At 49.5% G+C, this 23,191-nt stretch overlaps 1 protein-coding gene across 1 annotated transcript in view; it reads left to right on the top strand.

The window, feature by feature from the left end:
* HIBCH (3-hydroxyisobutyryl-CoA hydrolase) overlaps positions 1–22,263 on the top strand; it is a 99,601-nt gene extending 77,338 nt beyond the window's left edge. The window contains exons 10-14 of the mRNA XM_060257286.1: positions 3,959–4,017; positions 4,410–4,491; positions 9,694–9,813; positions 11,001–11,034; positions 21,604–22,263. Coding sequence (XP_060113269.1) covers positions 3,959–4,017; positions 4,410–4,491; positions 9,694–9,813; positions 11,001–11,034; positions 21,604–21,722 — 414 coding nt within the window. The 3' untranslated portion in view covers positions 21,723–22,263. The remainder of the gene's footprint in view (positions 1–3,958; positions 4,018–4,409; positions 4,492–9,693; positions 9,814–11,000; positions 11,035–21,603) is intronic.
* The last annotated feature ends 928 nt before the right edge of the window (positions 22,264–23,191 follow it).

Here is a 23,191-nt window from a genome sequence, read left to right as displayed (position 1 = left end):
TTTGGGTTTAACGATCTGAGGTGATTTTCTTCACAAAATAGGCCGTTGTTTTCAGCTCTCCCGATATGCCTTGCAGCAGCAGTCCCCAACCTTTTTGGCATCAGGGACCGGTTTTGTGGAAGACAATTTTCCCACGAACTGGGGCGGGGTAGCGGCATGGTTTCGGGATGGTATAATTGTGGCTAAGTGTGCAGTCTCTTATCTGGGAGAAGCGGGTTTGATTCCCCACTCCATAAAAGAAGCCATGTTGGATCACGCCAATGGCCCATCCAGTCCAACACTCTGTGTCACACAGTGGCCAATATATGTGTGTGTGTGTGTGTGTGTGTGTATATATATACACACACACTTGCAGCTGCTGGAATGGCCTTGGGTCAGCCATAGCTCTAGCAGAGTTTGTCCTTGAAAGGGCAGCTGCTGTGAGAGCCCTCTCAGCCCCACCCTCCTCACAGGGTGTCTGTTGTGGGGGGAGAAGATATAGGAGATTGTGAGCCACTGTGAGACTCTGAGATTCAGAGTAGAGGGCAGGATATAAATCCAATGTCGTTATCTTATTATTATTACTACATTGTAATATATAATGAAATAATAATACAACTCATAGCTTGGTTGCTAACAGGCCATGGAGTATACTTTCAAGGCAAAAATAAAAGACTGGTGCCAAAGATTATCTGCTTTTTTATTTTAACGTCTATGGCATATTCCCACATGGGACCCTGTTTCCCGTTTATGGGACTGCTAGATTCGCTTATGACCAATTAAAGATTTTCAGACGCTGTCTCGTGTCCCTTTCACTTTAAATATGCATGCTTTTCAGTTCTACGGGCTGCTTCTTTTGGCAGAAAAGGAAGACGGATATGAGGAAAGAGAGCTGGATTCGAGTCCTGTGGCACCTTCTAGACCAATAAGTTTTTCAGAGCTTTTGAGAGTCATAGAATCATAGAGTTGGAAGGGACCTCCGGGGTCATCTGGTCCAACCCCCTGCACAATGCAGGAAACTCACAAACACCTCCCCCTAAATTCACAGGATCTTCATCGCTGTCAGATGGCCATCTAGCCTCTGTTGAAAAAACTCCAAGGAAGGAGCGCCCACCACCTCCTGAGGAAGCCTGTTCCACTGAGGAACTGCTCTAACGGCCAGGAAGTTCTTCCTAATGTTGAGCCGGAAACTCTTTTGAGAGTCGAAGCTCTCTGCATCAGATACATAGATAATTAACATTTTATTGGAGTTTGCCAATACAAAAAAACATTGCAGTGCAGTAAACGATATTGACTATAGCTCAGTAAGAATGATGTATAAAATAGCTGTAAACCGTATTGGACAAGAACAGAAGAGCCACATTATGTATAAAAAAGAAATTAAAAGATAGGAAGCCTAGCTAGTAGATTAACGTCAAGTTATATAAGATGCCATCATCAATCAATTATGGAATTTAAAACCTAAAGCCTGAACCTAATTTAAAGAACGTCGGTGCAAAGAGTAACGTGCGCTATTGCTATACTATAAACTATTACTATGACTATGACTATGCCTTCTGCAACAGTCGCATGCACCTTGTGCAAGATGTAGACCACGAGTAGCACAGACAGAGGAGGAAAGATATTTCAAAGGGGGGGGGAATTAGAGATAGAGTAAATTGAGATATTCTGAAGTGTATGGTTGGAGATCATGAATTGCTACATAATCTACAAATGAAGACCATTTTCCCATGAAATGTTAGTTTTTAGGGCAAACTTCAGAGTGTTGTATGTGAGCAGTGATTTTTTTTCCCATGATAAGGATGTCCCAGATACAACAGATACCGCATCAGATACATGACCAAGGGAGTTTTGGCTCTCAGAAGCCCCTACCCCTCCCAAAATCTTGTTGGTCACAAAGGTGCCACGGGACTCGAATCCGGCTCTTCTGTAGACCAGCATGGCTACCTTCCCAGAACCGTCTTCGAAGAAGGAGAGCTAACTCTCCGTATTGCCCAGCTTGAAACCTTGCGTGCCTGCAGAAACGGGTCCTATTCAAGACGTGTGCCTCTTTCACGCTGCTCTGGAATTTTCAGCAGAGAGGAAAGCAAAGGGGTCTCGTTAGGCACACGCTGAGAGTTAATGAGCTAGAAGCTGCGAACAGGAAGGCGGGGGCCTGCAAATGCTGGGCGTTTGTCTCTCTGATCTGCCCCGGCACAATTGTCAGGGAGACGCATCCTCGCCTGAGCCCTTGTTGTGCCTGGGAGGGGTTGTCACAAGCGACGGTTCAAACGCTTCGCATGACGCTGCCTTCTCGGCAGAATACTCGTCACCCGTTGTATCCGTGCATCGTCCTGGGATGATTATAAATAGCCAGGGAGGTTCATTGGTTAAGGGACTAGAGGCTAGCGTCCTCTCGTCTGTCAAACTGTGAAAGGGAGAACGGCCCGCCCCCCTTGACATCTGGCCACCCTGTATTTGTGTGACCGTTCTTTCCTCCAAAGATGTCAGGGTGGCATTTATGGGACTCCCTTCCTCATTTCATCCACACAAACAACCCTGTGAACGGGGTTGCCAGTGCCCCCCACCCCCGCTTGGACGGGTGCTCCCCCACTTTTACGGACTTCTCCCTACCGGAAGATGCCCCGGAACCTGGCACAGTGATGTCACCTGGAAGCGATGCTCTAGTTTTGAGGCAAGATTCTATGGTAAATTTGGGCACAAACCATAGAGTTTCGCCTCAAAACTCATCACTGCACGACGTCAGCAGAGTGATGACATCACTTCTGGGTTACGTCATTGTGTCCAAAGATCCCACTGTCAAGAAAAAGGTAGGACCTGAAGACCCTGCTTGTGGTTAGGCTGATGTGACTGGCCCAGAGATGCCCACAGTGCTTCCTGAAGTAGAGTTACACGCTGCTAAATCCACCGAGATTATGCTTTTTGTCTTTCTTCGAAGAAGAAGAAGAAGACTGCAGATTTATACCCCACCCTTCTCTCTGTATCAGAGACTCAGAGCGGCTTACAATCTCCTATATCTTCTCCCCCCACAAGAGACACCCTGTGAGGTGGGTGGGGCTGAGAGAGCTCTCACAGCAGCTGCCCTTTCAAGGACAATTCCTACAGGAGCTCTGGCTGACCCAAGGCCATTCCAGCAGCTGCAGGTGGAGGAGTAGGGAATCCCGGTTCTCCCAGATAAGAGTCCACACACTTAACCGCTATATACCAAACTGGCTGTACAGAGGATGGCTACATGAGTGAGCATGACAGTGGGACAAAGATTGGAAGCCAGGTCTCCCCGGTCTCAGGGTGTGTCACTCAGCCCAGGGGTCCCCAAAGTGGCACCCGCCAAGCATTTTAAGAAAGTGGGCAGAGCCAGGTGGGACTTTTGCCCAGCGAGACTTCTGATTGGCCACTGGAAATTTTACTGGCTGTGTAGAATTTTTTTTAAAAAAACATCGCTTTGGCAGCAGCTGCCGACATATAAATAGAATCTTCAGTGTATGATTGAAAGTAAGCTGCGGCAGCCATTTTGTGGCTGTCTCCGCCTCCTGCCGCAGCCATTTTGTGGCAGCTGTGTTGTGTATGTGCCCCCCACGCTGTGTCAGAATTCCTTAGGGCTCAAAAAAATGTTGAGGGACCTTGTTCTAACCAAGACACCACACTGGCTCTCTAGTGAAAACGCAGTTTATAAGATGAGCTCAGGGTTTTAAAAAAAAAGATTCTTGAAAATGTAGCTATAGTATATGAGAGAAGTCTTGGAAAACTGAAGTGACTGCTGATAATTGATTGCCTTATAAAGAAGGAAGTTGCAACATGAGCTGCTGCGTTTTAGCAATGCCTTTGAGTTATTTTAGCATAACGTGTCTTAACTAGTTTATAAGTCCATTGTCACATATTTTCTTAAGGGACATTAGCAAACGGCTGCTTTTATTTACATTTTCAGAATCTGAGTGATGAAAGTTAAGGGCTTTTTTCTTTTTCTCTTGTTGATCAACAGTGCAAACTTGATCAAGAAAAAGAGTTCATACTAAATGAACATTTGGACAAGATTAACAGGTATTTTCTATTGCTGTTGATTCTCCTTCCTTCCTTCCTTCCTTCCTTCCTTCCTTCCTTCCTTCCTTCCTTCCTTCCTTCCTTCCTTCCTTCCTTCCTTCCTTCCTTCCTTCCTTCCTTCCTTCCTTCCTTCCCCATTCTTCCCTCCCTCCCTTGTGGCTCTCAAACATCTGACATTCATGTCTTGCAGCTCTCAAACATCTGACGTTTATTCTGTGTGGCTCTTACATTAGGCAAGTTTGGCCACCCCTGACTTATACTGTACCACGTATCTGCTATGCTGCAATAAATATGTAAAAGTATATAATATGCTGCTGAAGCTTAAGAGTTCGGTATTTTTCTGATTCCCAAACATTTTAACCCTTGATTGATTCGTGACGTTTTCCGTTTAGCCTGTTTTCAGCCAGCAGCATGGAAGGAATTGTCCAAAACTTAAAGCGAGATGGTTCTCCTTTTGCACTCAAGCAGCTTGAGGTAATATTATGATACATTTCACATGATTTGCTGGGGTGCATACTGACCCGTCTGAGGGCTGTCATGTGGTAAAGGGTAACTGTGTGCTGGAACGGAGCCTTTGGCCAAATGCTGGGGTCTCTGTCTTGTTTCATCCACGTCTGCTGATCAACAAGCATCGAACTAGTTGTGTGGCCCCGAGGTGGGTCCGACTTGCATTTCCCAGCCTCCCACCTTGCATCCCAAACCATTCTTCTTTGGGCTAACCCTGGTTTCAGGACCTTCCCACCCACGCCCAGTTTGAAACAAACCATGGTTTGGGCTAACATTTGTGGAGACTGGTTAGCGCTGAGAAAAGAATCAGGAACTCGCATGATTTGTGCATTTATTTGTTTCTCTGTTTATTTCATTTGTATTTTACCTTACTCCCTGGTGGAGTTAGGCATTCTCCTCTCCTCCGTTTTATCCCCACAACAATCCCATGACGGACCCTGACTTGGATGGCCCAGCGTAGCCCAGTCTTGTCAGATCTCAGAAGACGACGACTACAGATTTATACTCTGTCCTTCTCTCTGAATCAGAGACTCAGAGTGGCTTACAATCTCCTATATCTTCCTCCCCACAACAGACACCCTGTGAGGTGGGTGGGCCTGAGAGAGCTCTCACAGCAGCTGCCCTTCCAAGGACAACTCTGCGAGAGCTATGGCTAACCCAAGGCCATTCCAGCAGCTGTAAGTGGAGGAGTGGGGAATCAAACCCAGTTCTCCCTGATAAGAGTCTGCGCACTTCACCACTACACCAAACTGGTACCCTGGGAAGAGGCAGATGGTGTGATTTACCCCTCACCCTCGCTTTCAGCTGGTCCGCTCACCCGCAGGGTGGAATGGCAGCCATCCAGCTCCCGGTGGCTGCGGCTTTTCTGGTTCCCGATCGCTCAGTTCCCCCCCCCCCCGCCCTTCACAGACACCGGCTGATAAAGCAGTGACCCATTTTGCCTGTCGTCCTCACATCTGCTAACCCCCAGCTGCTGGGCAGCTCCGAGAGCACGGGAGGACACAAAGGGCTTTGCTTCTGGCTCTCTGTATGTGAATCGTTACCAGCCGGCTTAATGGCAGCCGCGGGGGAAAGGACGAAAGTGGCTCGGGTTTAAAACCCGAGTAAACGGCCATCGGCCTTCAACGGCTCCTTAATGTTCTGGCTCCTTTATCCAGGGTTGCGAGCCGAGGCGAGGGTGCCGTGAGTCTTTCTGACTAGAGGAATGCCTCAAAGTCTCCTTTGCGTTCTTCATCGATTTGGCCCGAACGGCCCAGCTGGCATGGCCTTGGGTCAGCCATAGCTCTCTTCTCTGGGAGAACCGGGTTTGATTCCTGACTCCTCCACTTGCAGCTGCTGGAATGGCCTTGGGTTAGCCAGAGCTCTCTTATCTGGGAGAACCGGGTTTGATTCCCCACACCTCCACTTGCACCTGCTGGCATGGCCTTGGGTCAGCCATAGCTCTGGCAGAGGTTGTCCTTGAAAGCGCAGCTGCTGTGAGAGCCCTCTCCAGCCCCACCCACCTCACAGGGTGTCTGTTATGGGGGGAGGGTAAAGGAGATTGTGAGCTGCTCTGAGACTCCTCAGAGTGGAGGGCGGGATATAAATCCAATATAATCTTCTTCACTAAGACGTCTCTTGTAATGCTAAGCAGTGCGGTTCGGCTCCCGATTTGTCAAGCTTATCTTTAAGTTCGGGTTTGTTGGGTTGACATGCGGCTCTGAGCATTGGCAGAGGGACCTTTGGGGAGGGGCTGCGGCTCAGTCTGGTGTAGCGGTGAAGTGTGCGGGCTCTTATCTGGGAGAACCGGGTTGGATCCCCCACTCCTCCACTTGCAGCTGCTGGGATGGCCTTGCGTCAGCCATAGCTCTCGCAGGAGTTGTCCTTGAAAGGGCAGCTTCGGTCAGAGCTCTCTCAGCCCCACCCACCTCACAGAGTGTCTGTTGTGGGGGGAGAAGATATAGGCGATTGTGAGCCGCTCTGAGGCAAAAGAAGAAGGGGGAGAGCAAAAGAAGAGATGGCTGGACAGCGTTGCTGATGTAACTAACACAAATTTGAGCAGACTTCGGAGGATGGTGGAAGACAGGACAGCCTGGTGTGATTTTATCCATGGGGTTGCAAAGAGTCGGACTCGACTGTGCGACTGAACAACAACAACAAAGTCGCTCTGAGACTCTGATTCAGAGAAAAGGGCGGCGTATAAATCTTCAGTCATCTTCTTCAGTTGGTAGAGCATCTCTTTGGCATGCAGAAAGTCCCCAGTTCAATCTCTGGCATCTCCGGGTAAAAAAAAAGGACCAGGCAGTAGGTGATGTGAAAGATCTCTGTGTCTGGGATCCTGGAGAGCTGCTGCTGGTCTGAGTAGACAATACTGGCTTTGAAAGATCCAAGTTTCTGATTCAGTGTTAGGCGAGGGTGTCAAACTCATTTGTTACGAGGGCCAGATCTTCACCTTGTCAGACCGGGGCACGTGTGTCATAAAATGTAGTGCCAGGTAGGGGGGATAAAAACTTTATAAAGGACACAGACAAACACACACACTCAGCCTAATTCACCTCACAGGCTTGCTGAGCTTCAGCCAACAGAAGGAAGAGAGGCTTGGCTCAGTAGCTCTGCTGTGCAATTGAGAGAGCCTGGAAAGCAAGCTCTCCCTCCCCTCTTCCTCCCCAAGGGAGGAGCCTCAGCCAACAGAAGGAAGAGAGGCTTGGCTCAGTAGCTCTGCTGTGCAATTGAGAGAGCCTGGCAAAGCTAGCTCTCTCTCCCCTGTTTCTCTCCAAGGGAGGAGCCTCAGCCAACAGAAGGAAGAGTGGCTTGGCTCAGTAGCTCTGCTGTGCAATTGAGAGAGCCTGGCAAAGCAAGCTCTCCCTCCCCAAGGGAGGAGCCTCAGCCAACAGAAGGAAGAGAGGCTTGGCTCAGTAGCTCTGCTGTGCAATTGAGAGAGCCTGGCAAAGCAAGCTCTCCCTCCCCAAGGGAGGAGCCTCAGCCAACAGAAGGAAGAGTGGCTTGGCTCAGTAGCTCTGCTGTGCAATTGAGAGAGCCTGGAAAGCAAGCTCTCCCTCCCCTCTTCCTCCCCAAGGGAGGAGCCTCAGCCAACAGAAGGAAGAGAGGCTTGGCTCAGTAGCTCTGCTGTGCAATTGAGTGAGCCTGGCAAAGCTAGCTCTCTCTCCCCTGTTTCTCTCCAAGGGAGGAGCCTCAGCCAACAGAAGGAAGAGTGGCTTGGCTCAGTAGCTCTGCTGTGCAATTGAGAGAGCCTGGCAAAGCAAGCTCTCCCTCCCCTCTTCCTCCCCAAGGGAGGAGCCTCAGCCAACAGAAGGAAGAGAGGCTTGGCTCAGTAGCTCTGCTGTGCAATTGAGAGAGCCTGGCAAAGCTAGCTCTCTCTCCCCTGTTTCTCTCCAAGGGAGGAGCCTCAGCCAACAGAAGGAAGAGTGGCTTGGCTCAGTAGCTCTGCTGTGCAATTGAGAGAGCCTGGCAAAGCAAGTTCTCCCTCCCCTCTTCTTCCCCAAGGGAGGAGCCTCAGCCAACAGAAGGAAGAGAGGCTTGGCTCAGTAGCTCTGCTGTGCAATTGAGAGCCTGGCAAAGCAAGCTCTCCCTCCCCTCTTCCTCCCCAAGGGAGGAGCCTCAGCCAACAGAAGGAAGAGAGGCTTGGCTCAGTAGCTCTGCTGTGCAATTGAGTGAGCCTGGCAAAGCTAGCTCTCTCTCCCCTGTTTCTCTCCAAGGGAGGAGCCTCAGCCAACAGAAGGAAGAGTGGCTTGGCTCAGTAGCTCCGCTGTGCAGTTGAGAGAGCCTGGAAAAGCAACTTCTCCCACTTCCTTCCCAAGGGAGGAGCTTTGCTCTGTAGCTCTGCTCACGACTCGAGTTCGATCCTGGCGGAAGCTGGGTTCAGGTAGCCGGCTTGAGGTTGACTCAGCCTTCCATTCTTCCGAGGTCAGTAAAATGAGGACCCAGCGTGCTGGGGGGGAAGTGTAGATGACTGGGGAAGACAATGGCAAACCACCCCACAAAAAGTCTGCCGTGAAAATGCTGTGAAAGCAACGTCACCCCATGGTCGGAAATGACTGGTGCTTGCGCAGGGGACGACCTTTACCTTTTAATGAACTTTCAGAGGACAGAACTCCCTTTGTTGTGTCTCGGAGCCATTTGCTTCTCTTTCTCCAGGGAGGTTCTCTTCCTAAGTACCACAGACTGGGAGAACCAGGTTTGATTCCTCATTCCTCCTCCACAGGAGGCCTGCTGGGTGACCTTGGGCAGACCCAGTTCTCTCAGGACTCTCTCAGCCCCACCTGTCTCACAAGGTGCCTGTTGCGGGGAGAGGAAGGGGAGGCAATGGTCAGCCATTTTGAGACACTTGAGGCCTGCTGGGTGACCTTGGGCCGGTCCCAGTTCTCTCAGAGCTGTTCTCTCAGAGCTCTCTCAGCTCCACCCGCCTCACAGGGTGCCTGTTGTGGAGAGGAAGGGAAGGTGGTTGTCGGCTGCTTTGAAACTCATGAGGCCTGCTGGCTGACCTCGAAGCAGTCACATTCCTCTCAGGATTCCCTCAGTCCCACCTGCCTCACAAGGGGCCTCTGTGGGGAGAGGAAAGGAAGGTTATTGTCAGCCACTTTGAGACACATGAGGACTGTTGGGTGACGTTGGGCCAGTCACACTTCTCTCAGGACTCTCTCAGCCCCACCTGCCTCACAAGGGGCCTCTAAGAGGAGAGAAAGGGAAGGTGATTGGCAGTCACTTTGAGACACATGCGGCCTGCTGGGTGGCCTTGGGCTAGTCACGGTTCTCTCAGGACTCTCTCAGCCCCACCTGTCTCACAAGGGGCCTCTGTGGGGAGAGGAAGGGAAGGTTATTGTCAGCCACTTTGAGACACATGAGGACTGTTGGGTGACGTTGGGCCAGTCACGGTTCTCTCAGGGCTCTCTCAGCCCCACCTGCTTCACAGGGGGCCTCTATGAGGAGAGAAAGGGAAGGTGATTGTTAGCCACATTAAGACGCAGGAGGCCTGCTGGGGGCTCTTGGGCCAGTCCCGGTTCTCTCAGGACTCTCTCAGCCCCACCTGCCTCACAGGGGGCCCGTTGCGGGGAGAGGAAGGGGAGGCGTTTGTCAGTTGCTTTGAGATACAGGAGGCCTGCTGGGGGACCTTGGACGGGGTATAACTCTACAGTCGTCTTCTTATGGAACAATCTTTGATTTGCTTCACAGACCCTTGCTAAAATGTCGCCAGCCTCTCTGAAGATGACCCTCCGGCAACTCAGAGAAGGAGCATCCTTGTCCCTGCAGGAGGTTCTCTCCATGGAGTACAGGCTGACCCAAGCGTGCATGGTAAGTCATCAAGGTGACCGATGCTTTCTGGGCCAGGTGCAATAGATTTACTATGCTGGCAGCGAATACACGACTGTGAACCTTGCCGATTCAGAACGATGTCTGGAGGATCTCTGTTTTACGTTGTCAAAGGCTTTCCTGGCCAGAGTTCATTAGTTGTTGTAGATTTTCTGGGCTGTACGGCCATGGTCTTGGCATTGTAGAACCCGACGTTTCGCCAGCAGCTGTGACCGGCATCCTCAGAGGTCTAACGCAGAAGGCTCTGAGGGTGTCGAGTTCATTAGTTGTTGTAGATTTTCCAGGCTGTATGGCTTTGGTCTTGGCATTATAGAACCTGACATTTCGCCAGCAGCTGTGACCGGCATCCTCAGAGGTCTAACGCAGAAGGCTCTGAGGGTGTCAGAGTTCATTAGTTGTAGATTTTCCAGGCTGTACGGCCTTGGTCTTGACATTATAGAACCTGACGTTTCGCCAGCAGCTGTGACTGGCATCCTCAGAGGTCTAACGCAGAAGGCTCTGTGTTATACCAGGAGTGGCCAGTGGTAGCTCTCCAGATGTTTTTTGCCTACAACTCCCATAAGTCCCAGCCAGCATGGCCAATGGCTGGGGCTGATGGGAGTTGTAGGCAAAAAACATCTGGAGAGCTACCATTGGCCACCCTTGTGTTATACCTCTGAAGATGTCGGTCACAGTTGCTGACGAAACTTCGGGTTCTACAATGCCAAGACCACGGCCATACAGTGGCAAGTGGAGGAGTGAGGAATCAAACCCGGTTCTCCCAGAGAAGAGTCTGCACACTTAACCACTACATCAAACTAGGAAGGGGAGCTCACTACCTTCCTATGCAGCTGATTCCACCTGTGAACTACCCTAACCCGTAAACATTTTTTCCTAATATCCAGTTGATATTTTTCTGCTTGTAATTTGAGCCCGTTGCTTCGAGTCCTGTCCTCAGCTGCCAAATTGAAGAGCTCCTTGCCCTCCTCTAAACGACAGCCTTTGAAATACTTAAAAGAGAGCAATCATGTCACCGCTCAAATCCCCTTTTCTCCAGATTGAACATTCCTGAGGCCCTCAGCCTTTCCTCATAGGATTCTTTCTCTTTAGGAAGAGAAAGAGCTCTCAGCCCGGCGGGACCTGGGAGATTGTGGCATTTTAACATCTGTTTTTGTTTTTTCATTTTCCAGAGAGGCCACGACTTCTATGAAGGGGTGCGAGCAGGTAAAGTTCAGGCTGGAGAGGCCACGTCAAGTTAGGAGCAGAATTGCTGTCGTCGGCGTCAGGCTCGCTGTTGGTGTGTTAGTGGGGTGTCAGCGGGCCGCTGGATATAGATTTGTAACACCGCCAGTCATTCCAGCAGGGATACACTATAAGAACATAAGAGAAGCCATGTTGGATCAGGCCAATGGGCCATCCAGTCCGTGTCACATAAGAACATAAGAGAAGCCATGTTGGATCAGGCCAATGCCCCATCCAGTCCAACACTCTGTGTCACATAAGAACATAAGGGAAGCCATGTTGGATCAGGCCAATGGCCCATCCAGTCCATGTCACATAAGAACATAAGAGAAGCCATGTTGGATCAGGCCAATGCCCCATCCAGTCCAACACTCTGTGTCACACAGTGGCCAAAAAAATTAAAAAGTGCCATCAGGAGGTCCATCAGTGGTGCCAGGGCACGAGAACCCCCCCCCACTGTGCCCCCCCAAGCACCAAGAATACAGAGCATCACTGCCCCAGACAGAGAGTTCTATCTATACCTTGTGACTAATAGCCACTGATGGACCTTTGTTCCTTAAATGTATCTAGTCTCCTCTTGATTGTCTTTGCTTGCAGCCGCCCCCACCTCCTGAGGCAGTGAATTCCATGTGTTAATCACCCTTTGGGTGAAGGAGGCCTTCCTTTCATCCATTCAATGCAAGGTGCTATGCTAGATCTGGGAGTGAGATAGAAGGTGACACCCCCTTCTTGGCTCCTGCATCAAGTCACCAAGCACTTCGGTGCAACCTGGGTTTTTCTTTCCTGGAATTTTATCTAAAAAGAGCAAGAATCCAGCTGCACCTTAAAGACTAACAAAATCCGGGGCAGGGCGTGAACTTCCATGAGCCCCTGATCACTTCTTCAGATACAGCTCGAATGGGAGTTCATCTGTCATTCAGTCTTGGAGAGGGGAGGGATGTCATTATTTGGCATCCGAAATCCCTCTGCTCTCCACGATACGGAGCACCCTCCTTAGGAGGGAAGGCTGAAGAGTCCGGGACTTTTCAGTTTAGAAAAGAGACGACTAGGGGGGGGGGGGGGGGGGCGCGTGGGGTGGAGAGAGCTGACAAAGGGGATTTCCCCCCCCCCCCCCGTTCCCAAAATGATAGAACAAGGGTGTCGAACTCATTTTGTTATGAGAGCTGGATCTGACATAAATGAGACCTTGCTGGGCCGGTTTGGGCTAGGCCTTATGTGTACCTATTTAAGATTAAGTAGCAGAGATATAAACTTTATAAAGGACACAGACAAACACCATTAAAGATTTTTTTAAAAAACTTAAAACATGCTTAAAACTTTAGCACTCATTGGTGTTAAAGGTGCTCTCTTTATATTTCTCCCATGGGATCCAGGGAAATGGACTAAAGAAGCTCGGGCTCTTTCCGTCCTTCCCTAGGGACCAGGAGGTGGAGGAGCCTCAGCCAATAGGAGGAGAGGCTTGGCTCAGTAGCTCTATGATGGAGAGAGCCTAGCAAAAGCAAGCTCTGCCTCCCTCCTCTTCGTCCCCAATAGAGGAGCCTCAGCCAATCATAGAGAACATAGAGGCTTTGTTTTGTAGCTCCTGTGCGATTGAGCAAGCCTGGCAAAGCAAGCTGTGACGCAGAAGGAAGCAAGAGAAAGGGAGATGCTGGACTCGATGGACCACTGGTCTGATCCAGCAGGGCACTTCTAATGTTCTTAGGAAGGCCTCGGCCTCTCTGCCCTGTTGCTGGCCTTCCAGAGGTTGGCCACTGTGTGAGACAGGATGCTGGACTAGATGGACCTTCACTGGTCTGATCCAGCAAGGCTCTTCTGGCGTTCTCAACAATATTAATCAAAGCATCTTTATCAGCTGAAATGTTACTAGCAGGGCAAAAAAAAGAGCCAGGTTAGCTCTTTTCTTTCTGACTTTCTGGCTTTCTTTGGCCAAAAGATCTTCCTACCTTAGAATGCGCCATTCCCCACCTGCATTTGGAAGTGTAGGATCCTAGAGGTAGGCCCAGTGTGTGGGGTGCTGCCGCCTGAGGCAGCACCCCAACACGCGCCCTCTGTGACGTCATCACGCGACATCATCACGCAGGGCACTCGGCGCATCCCCCGCACAGCACTCGCCAACTTCGGCAGGCGCTGTGGAGTCTAAGCACCATTCCTTCTTGGCTTTAAGGGGTCAGGGGAGCTCTCCCCGACCCCTTAAAGCCAAGAAAAACACTCCCAGCCGGCGTTTTTACTCCGCAGCGCTTACCGAGTTTGGTGGGTGCCGCGGAGTGTAAGCACCGTTCTTTCTTGGCTTTAAGGGGTCGAGGGAGCTCCCCCCGACCCCTTAAAGCCGAGAAAGAACACTCTCAGCACTTCGTCTCCCCAGCGCTCGCTGAATTCAGAGGGCGCTGCAGACGGGAAGCCAGTCCGAGGCTTGGGGACGGCGTGAGCGGGGAGGAGGTGCCCGCCCCTTCTGGGAGTTGACGCCCAAGGCAGTTGTCTAGTTTGCCGACTCCCACGCATCGGCCCTGCCTAGAGGAGGTGCACTCTGCGGGTTTTTTTATGAATGGTGAGGCGGGTTCCCTTTGGGCCTACTTGTGAAATTCACTGTCCGTGACGAAGAGAGTACCTACTGTTAAGAGTTACCTTCTGAAAAGGATGCTCTAAATCAGTAGGGAGACAAGCAGAGCTAAGCAAAATCCTTAAGAGCACGGGAGCTGTCTGTCAGAGCCGAGACGAACACCGATAATTGCAATTTTCATTAGGAACGAGCACGGTTATTAACATGCCCCGGGAGTCCAAGAGCACGACCAGATGATTCGTCGTGCCGGTCGATCCAGCTGCGCGAAGTGCTGATTGAGAAATAAATCTCTCGCAATGGCAGCGGTTATCGATAATCCATTTCCTATTTAAGGACCTTTATTCTTTTCGAGCGAAAGGCTGAATAAGACAAAACCAGGGCCGAAAGTGCTGTTGACAGCAGTGCCTTGCCTTCTAGGATGGTATCACTTCCAGCCTGGCTTTGCCCATTGTATTCCAAGGGAATGCCAGTAACCAAGGCTTTTTTTTGTAGCAGGAACTCCTTTGCCTATTAGGACACACACCCCTGATGTAGCCAATCCTCCTGGAGCTTATAATAGGCTCTGTACTAAGAGCCCTGTAAGCCCTTGGAGGATTGGCTACATCAGGGGAACGTGGCCTAATATGCAAAGGAGTTCCTGCTACAAAAAAGCCCTGCTAGTAACTCTTCTCACCTCTCCTCACGTTCTTGTGTCGCCATGGTGGTACGCTGGTCTGTACTGCGATTGGCTCCTTGTTGGCTTGCCCTGGGCTTCCGTATTTATCCATCTCTTGAGACTGAGTAGCGGAGCTATTGACATAAATGTGAAAGGCCTATCTCTGAACGAACCCGGTGTTAACATTTGTGGCCAGGGCCTCCATAATTGTTGAGGTAGACCGGGCTTCCCAGCCTTTTTCAGTCTATGGGCACCTTTGGAATTCTGACACAGCTGGGTGAGTGCAGGCCCAAAACGGCCATCATGAAATGGCTGTTACAGAAGGCGGAGCCAGCCGCAAAATGGTTGCCGCAGCTAACCTTCAGTCATCCAGTGAAGATCCTTGTGCCTGGGCAGCAATTTTTAAAATCTACTCAGCCAACTGGATTTTCAGTGGCCAATCAGAAGCCTTGTTGTGCAAAAACCTCTGCCTGGCCACGCCTACTTTCTAAAAACGCTTTGTGGGAGCCAGAAAAGGTCTTAGCATGCAACATGTTGGGGACCCTTGAGGTAGACAAAGGCAACATACTATTGGAGTTATCTGCATTTTTCATTTTTAATTATTTTATTTTTATTTAAATCATTTATTGTCCACCTTTATCAAACGGGACTCAAGGCGGAGTACACAGAGTTATTAATCAACAGGACGGGACATTTAGTAAGCGGGGACACAGAATTTGGGTTGTAGAACCAACCAGAGACCTAAAACAAGGGAACTGAAGTAAAGCGTAAGTGTTCACAGGACATGTTAAATGATGCAGTTACACAATAGGATCCAATCCACAGTAGCACAGACTGTAGTCCCGGGTTTCCGGGTAACTTTTCTGAATCATTTAGTACAGTGCAATTCTGTTGCCTGAGTAGAAAAGCCCTCTTTGTGCCAGTTTGGTGTAGTGGTTAAGAGCGGCAGACTCTAATCTGAAAGAATCAGGTTTGATTCCCCACTCCTCCACATGCAGCTGCTGCGTGACCTTGGGTCGGTCACAGTTCTCTCAGAGCTGTTCTCTCAAGAGCAGTTCTCTCAAGAGCTCTCTCAGCCCCACCTACCTCAAGGGGTGTCTGTTGTGGTGAGAGAAAGGGAAGGAGATTGTAAGCTGCCCTTCACTCAGAGTTTCAGGGCAGTATATAAATCTGCAGTCTTCTTCTTCTGTTTTGCATATTGAGGAAAGCCAGGAGAATCAAAACATTCCTGACTCCCTCAGTCAGACTGTTCCAAAAGGTAGTTCCAAAAGGAACTCAAGGGGAGAAATTGTCTTTTTCTCCCTTGCCCCATCTTGCTGGCTGGCTGATTCCTCTTGTCCCGTGACCTTTCCTAGCAGCAGAGCATCAAGGGCGGGGGGGCTTTTCCAGAGACCCCCAAGTGATGACATTCTAGGGGAGAATGGTCATCACTGGAGCTTTTCTATAATCTGGTTTGATGGGAAATTGGGCGAGGGTCATAGAGCAGGGATGTCAAACATGTGGCCTGGGGGCCGGACCAGGCCCCCAGAGAGCTCCTGTCAGGTCCCCAAGCAGCTGGCTGATCTGCTTCCTTCTCCCTCTCTCTTGCTTCCTTCTGCATAACACCTTGTTTTGCAAGGTTTGCTTAATCACACAGGAGCTACAGGGCAAAACCTCTATTTTCTCCATTGGCTGAGGCTCCTCCCTTGGGAAGGAAGGAGGGAAGAATAGCTTGCTTTGCCAGGCTCTCTCAATTGCACAGCAGAGCAACTGAGCCAAGCCTCTCTTCCTTCTATTGGCTGAGGCTCCTCCCCCTTCTGGTCCCCTGGGGAAGGAAGGAAGCAAAGAGCCAGAGCTTCCTTTGCCCAGTTCCCTGAATCCCATGGGAGTAATATAAAGAAAGCACCTTTAAGACCAACGAGCGCTAATATTTTAAGCATGTTTTAAGGTTTTCTTTTAATTTAAATTAGTTGTATTTCTCTGCGTCCTTGATAAAGTTTATATCTCTGCTACCGGGCATTACATTTTATGACACGCATGGCTCAGCCCGACAAGGTCCCGTTTATGTCAGATCTGGCCCTCATTACAGTGGATGTCCGAGAGTCTTTAGAACGGACATCCACTAGGAACTTTGGGAGGACATTAATTCACAGGGTCGCGTCTTGCTATACGTCAGAAGTGACTTGACAGCATTTCACACACACGCAGGCTATGGGATAAAGAAAATTAGTGCTCCCAAGGTTATAGTAAGTTTCCGTAAGGCAAATATTAACTATGAATAGAAGGCTGAGATAAAGAGGAGGGGCTTTTGTGATAATCGGGGGGGGGGCACTCAGAACGGCTCTATTTCAGCAGCCGTGCCGTGCTAGGTATGTAAGCAGGTTCCACTTAAGAACATAAGAGAAGCCATGTTGGATCAGGGCAATGGCCCATCCAGTCCAATACTCTGTGTCACATAAGAACATAAGAGAAGCCCTGTTGGATCAGGCCAGTGGCCCATCCAGTCCAACACTCTGTGTCACATAAGAACATAAGAGAAGCCCTGTTGGATCAGGCCAGTGGCCCATCCAGTCCAACACTCTGTGACACATAAGAACATAAGAGAAACCATGTTGGATCAGAGCAATGGCCCATCCAGTCCAACACTCTGTGTCACATAAGAACATAAGAGAAGCCCTGTTGGATCAGGCCAGTGGCCCATCCAGTCCAACACTCTGTGTCACATAAGAACATAAGAGAAGCCATGTTGGATCAGGCCAGTGGCCCATCCAGTCCAACACTCTGTGTCACATAAGAACATAAGAGAAGCCATGTTGGATCAGGCCAATGGCCCATCCAGTCCAACACTCTGTGTCACATAAGAACATAAGAGAAGCCATGTTGGATCAGGCCAGTGGCCCATCCAGTCCAATACTCTGTGTCACATAAGAACATAAGAGAAGCCCTGTTGGATCAGGCCAGTGGCCCATCCAGTCCAACACTCTGTGTCACATAAGAAGCCATGTTGGATAAGGCCAATGGCCCATCCAGTCCAACACTCTGTGTCACATAAGAACATAAGAGAAGCCATGGTGAATCAGGCCAATGGCCCATCCAGTCCAACACTCTGTGTCACATAAGAAGCCATGTTGGATAAGGCCAATGGCCCATCCAGTCCAACACTCTGTGTCACATAAGAACATAAGAGAAGCCATGTTGGATCAGGCCAATGGCCCATCCAGTCCAACACTCTGTCACGTAAGAACATAAGAGAAGCCGTGTTGGATCAGGCCAATGGCCCATCCAGTCCAACACTCTGTGACACATAAGAACATAAGAGAAACCATGTTGGATCAGAGCAATGGCCCATCCAGTCCAACACTCTGTCTCACATAAGAACATAAAAGAAGCCATGTTGGATCAGGCCAATGACCCATCCAGTCCAACACTTTGTGACACATAAGAACATAAGAAAAACCATGTTGGATCAGGGCAATGGCCCATCCAGTCCAACACTCTGTGTCACATAAGAGAAGCCATGTTGGATCAGGCCAATGGCCCATCCAGTCCAACACTTTGTGACACATAAGAACATAAGAGAAACCATGTTGGATCAGGCCAATGGCCCATCCAGTCCAATACTCTGTGTCACATAAGAACATAAGAGAAGCCCTGTTGGATCAGGCCAGTGGCCCATCCAGTCCAACACTCTGTGTCACATAAGAACATAAGAGAAGCCCTGTTGGATCAGGCCAATGGCCCATCCAGTCCAACACTCTGTGTCACATAAGAACATAAGAGAAACCATGGTGAATCAGGCCAATGGCCCATCCAGTCCAACACTCTGTGTCACATAAGAAGCCATGTTGGATCAGGCCAATGGCCCATCCAGTCCAACACTCTGTGTCACATAAGAACATAAGAGAAGCCATGTTGGATCAGGCCAATGGCCCATCCAGTCCAACACTCTGTGTCACATAAGAACATAAGAGAAGCCCTGTTGGATCAGGCCAGTGGCCCATCCAGTCCAACACTCTGTGTCACATAAGAACATAAGAGAAGCCATGTTGGATCAGGCCAATGGCCCATCCAGTCCAACACTCTGTGTCACATAAGAACATAAGAGAAACCATGGTGAATCAGGCCAATGGCCCATCCAGTCCAACACTCTGTGTCACATAAGAAGCCATGTTGGATCAGGCCAATGGCCCATCCAGTCCAACACTCTGTGTCACATAAGAACATAAGAGAAGCCATGTTGGATCAGGCCAATGGCCCATCCAGTCCAACACTCTGTGTCACATAAGAACATAAGAGAAGCCATGTTGGATCAGGCCAATGGCCCATCCAGTCCAACACTCTGTGTCACATAAGAACATAAGAGAAGCCATGTTGGATCAGGCCAATGGCCCATCCAGTCCAACACTCTGTGTCACATAAGAACATAAGAGAAGCCATGTTGGATCAGGCCAGTGGCCCATCCAGTCCAACACTCTGTGTCACATAAGAACATAAGAGAAGCCATGGTGAATCAGGCCAATGGCCCATCCAGTCCAACACTCTGTGTCACATAAGAAGCCATGTTGGATCAGGCCAATGGCCCATCCAGTCCAACACTCTGTGTCACATAAGAACATAAGAGAAGCCATGTTGGATCAGGCCAATGGCCCATCCAGTCCAACACTCTGTCACGTAAGAACATAAGAGAAGCCGTGTTGGATCAGGCCAATGGCCCATCCAGTCCAACACTCTGTGACACATAAGAACATAAGAGAAACCATGTTGGATCAGAGCAATGGCCCATCCAGTCCAACACTCTGTCTCACATAAGAACATAAAAGAAGCCATGTTGGATCAGGCCAATGACCCATCCAGTCCAACACTTTGTGACACATAAGAACATAAGAAAAACCATGTTGGATCAGGGCAATGGCCCATCCAGTCCAACACTCTGTGTCACATAAGAGAAGCCATGTTGGATCAGGCCAATGGCCCATCCAGTCCAACACTTTGTGACACATAAGAACATAAGAGAAACCATGTTGGATCAGGCCAATGGCCCATCCAGTCCAATACTCTGTGTCACATAAGAACATAAGAGAAGCCCTGTTGGATCAGGCCAGTGGCCCATCCAGTCCAACACTCTGTGTCACATAAGAACATAAGAGAAGCCATGTTGGATCAGGCCAATGGCCCATCCAGTCCAACACTCTGTGTCACATAAGAACATAAGAGAAACCATGGTGAATCAGGCCAATGGCCCATCCAGTCCAACACTCTGTGTCACATAAGAAGCCATGTTGGATCAGGCCAATGGCCCATCCAGTCCAACACTCTGTGTCACATAAGAACATAAGAGAAGCCATGTTGGATCAGGCCAATGGCCCATCCAGTCCAACACTCTGTGTCACATAAGAACATAAGAGAAGCCATGTTGGATCAGGCCAGTGGCCCATCCAGTCCAACACTCTGTGTCACATAAGAACATAAGAGAAGCCATGTTTGATCAGGCCAATGGCCCATCCAGTCCAACACTCTGTGTCACATAAGAACATAAGAGAAACCATGGTGAATCAGGCCAATGGCCCATCCAGTCCAACACTCTGTGTCACATAAGAAGCCATGTTGGATCAGGCCAATGGCCCATCCAGTCCAACACTCTGTGTCACATAAGAACATAAGAGAAGCCCTGTTGGATCAGGCCAGTGGCCCATCCAGTCCAACACTCTGTGTCACATAAGAACATAAGAGAAGCCATGTTGGATCAGGCCAATGGCCCATCCAGTCCAACACTCTGTGTCACATAAGAACATAAGAGAAACCATGGTGAATCAGGCCAATGGCCCATCCAGTCCAACACTCTGTGTCACATAAGAAGCCATGTTGGATCAGGCCAATGGCCCATCCAGTCCAACACTCTGTGTCACATAAGAACATAAGAGAAGCCATGTTGGATCAGGCCAATGGCCCATCCAGTCCAACACTCTGTGTCACATAAGAACATAAGAGAAGCCATGTTGGATCAGGCCAATGGCCCATCCAGTCCAACACTCTGTGTCACATAAGAACATAAGAGAAGCCATGTTGGATCAGGCCAATGGCCCATCCAGTCCAACACTCTGTGTCACATAAGAACATAAGAGAAGCCATGTTGGATCAGGCCAATGGCCCATCCAGTCCAACACTCTGTGTCACATAAGAACATAAGAGAAGCCATGTTGGATCAGGCCAATGGCACATCCAGTCCAACACTCTGTGTCACATAAGAACATAAGAGAAGCCCTGTTGGATCAGGCCAGTGGCCCATCCAGTCCAACACTCTGTGTCACATAAGAACATAAGAGAAGACATGTTGGATCAGGGCAATGGCCCATCCAGTCCAACACTCTGTGTCACACAGTGGCAAAAAAAACCCCCCAAGTGCCATCAGGAGGTCCATCAACGGGGCCAGGACACTAGAAGCCCTCACACTGTTGCCCTGCCCCCAAACACCAAGAATACAGAACATCACTGCCCCAGACAGAAAAGCATAAGAGAAGCCATGTTGGATCAGGCCAATGGCCCATCCAGTCGAATACTCTGTGTCACACAGGGGCCAAAATATATATACACTGTGGCTAATAGCCACTGATGGACCTCTGCTCCATATTTTTATCCAATTCCCTCTTGATGCTGGCTATGCTTGTAGCTGCCACCACCTCCTGTGGCAGTGAATTCCACGTTAATCACCGTTTGGGTGAAAAAGTACTTCCTTTTATCCGTTTTAACCTGACTGCTCAGCAATTTCATGGAATGCGCACGAGTTCTTGTATTGTGAGAAAGGGAGAAAAGGACTTCTTTCTCTACTTTCTCCATCCCATTCATAATCTTGTAAACCTCTATCATGTCACCCCGCAGTCGACGTTTCTCCAAGCTAAAGAGCCCCAAACGTTTTAACCTTTCTTCATAGGGAAAGTGTTCTAAACCTTGAATCATTCTAGTTGCCCTTTTCTGGACTTTTTCCAAATGAGGCCGCACCATCGATTTATACAGGGGCATAATGATACTGGCTGATTTGTTCATTATACAATTCACGTGGCAGTTCATTATATGCAGCGCTGGCCGTTCAAATAAACATCCAGTACTTCACATTTAATTATGTGCCATTACGTCTCCGAAGCGGAGAGTGCAAATATTTATTTTTTCCTTTCGAGGTGTTAGCGGAATGTTTTTTCTCTTCTGTAAAAGCACAGACCGAACCAAGGGTGCTGTAAGCACTGCGATAAGAGTCTAGATTTGCTATACAATCAGCGGAGGGAATGGGTAAATCAGCTGCTCGTGATATTTTTATCGACCTCTCGGCTAAAAAAAATAATTATTGTTCTTTCTCTTACTTCGGCAGTGATCGTTGACAAAGACCAATCCCCTAAGTGGAAGCCGGCTACCTTAGAGGAAGTCACCGACGAATTTTTGGACTCGTGTTTCAAGTCTCTTGGAAGCAGCGACCTCAAGCTACAATAGATTTGGAGTAAGGCCAGGCTAAGTCTGTGTTAATTCCCATTCCCTTCAACGCAGCGAAGGGAGGTTCGCAAATTCTGCCTTGAAAGGAATAACCCGCCGTGAGCAAACGCTTATTGCTGTTACGTAAGGAAGAGGATTTGACGTTTTTGGAAACAAAGCTCGGACTACCAGAGAACTGGCACAGGGCTCTCATCGGCTGAGTTTACGCTCGAGTGCTTTCCAGAGAAAATTAAGATTGCCTATATAAAGATCCAGATATTCTTTCGCAGATCAAATTAAATGCTGTCGGCAGGGGAGGTCAACCACGGCACAGAGGAGAGCCAGAAGGCAGCCTTGGGGGTTAATAAGATATCTCGGTCACCCCTGACTTCTTTCTCTCCGAATCAGGATAGAGGTAGAAATGAGACCCATAAAAATATGGTTGCGGGGTTTTTTTCCCATAGGGGTGTCATTAACTTAAAGCAGAACTGATCGATTGTATGAATTACCTGATCCAACCTGCATATATCTACAAATTAATAAAAGCTAATCAAAGAAAAAATACGCTTTTGAAAAAGATAAGCTCTGCATGTGAAATAAGGAGGGAAGTGGGGGGGCTAGGTCCTGCCTAGCCCCCAGAGGGGGATGAGGGGCCAGGTTGCCAAATCCCCGGCTGGAGATTTGGGGATGGAGCCTGGGGAGGACAGGGACCTCAGTGGGGTACGATGCCATAGAGTCCACCCTCCAAAGCAGCCAATTTCTCCAGGAAAAGCGACCGCCGTAGTCCGGAAATGAGCTGTAATTCCAGGGGATCTCCAGGTCCCACAGCATCCCTAGCATCACGGTATAGTCTGATCTTATCAGATGTTGAAAGCTAAGCAGGGTCAGTACTTGGATGGGAGACCACCAAGGAGGGCTCTGCAGAGAAAGGCTATGACCAACCACCTCTGCTTCTCACTTGCCTTGAAAGCCGCAGGCTGAGACAGCCGTTAGTTGGTTGCAACTTTAATGGCAGTTATGGACATTTTCATATGAATGGGTGAGGAAAGGTGCCCAATCTTGTCAAATCTCAGAAGCTAGGCAAGGTCAGTAGTTGGAAGGGAGACCACCAAGGAAGTCTCTGCCGAGGAAGGCGATGGCCAACCACCTCTGCTTCTTGGACCTCAGAAGCTAGGCAGGGTCAGTAGCTCAAAAGGAGACCACCAAGGAAGTCTCTGCAGAGGAAAGCAATTCCCAACCACCCCTCCTTCTCAGACCTCAGAAGCTAGGCAGGGTCAGTAGTTGGAAGGGAGACCACCAAGGAAGTCTCTGCCGAGGAAGGCGATGGCCAACCACCTCTGCTTCTTGGACCTCAGAAGCTAGGCAGGGTCAGTAGCTCAAAAGGAGACCACCAAGGAAGTCTCTGCAGAGGAAAGCAATTCCCAACCACCCCTCCTTCTCAGACCTCAGAAGCTAGGCAGGGTCAGTAGTTGGAAGGGAGACCACCAAGG

The sequence above is a fragment of the Heteronotia binoei genome, chromosome 16 (assembly GCF_032191835.1).
Source record: "Heteronotia binoei isolate CCM8104 ecotype False Entrance Well chromosome 16, APGP_CSIRO_Hbin_v1, whole genome shotgun sequence".
NCBI classification, from domain to species: Eukaryota; Metazoa; Chordata; class Lepidosauria; order Squamata; family Gekkonidae; genus Heteronotia; species Heteronotia binoei.
The sequence above is the reverse complement of the archived record's forward strand: the minus strand, read 5'-3'. Positions and strand labels throughout refer to the sequence as shown.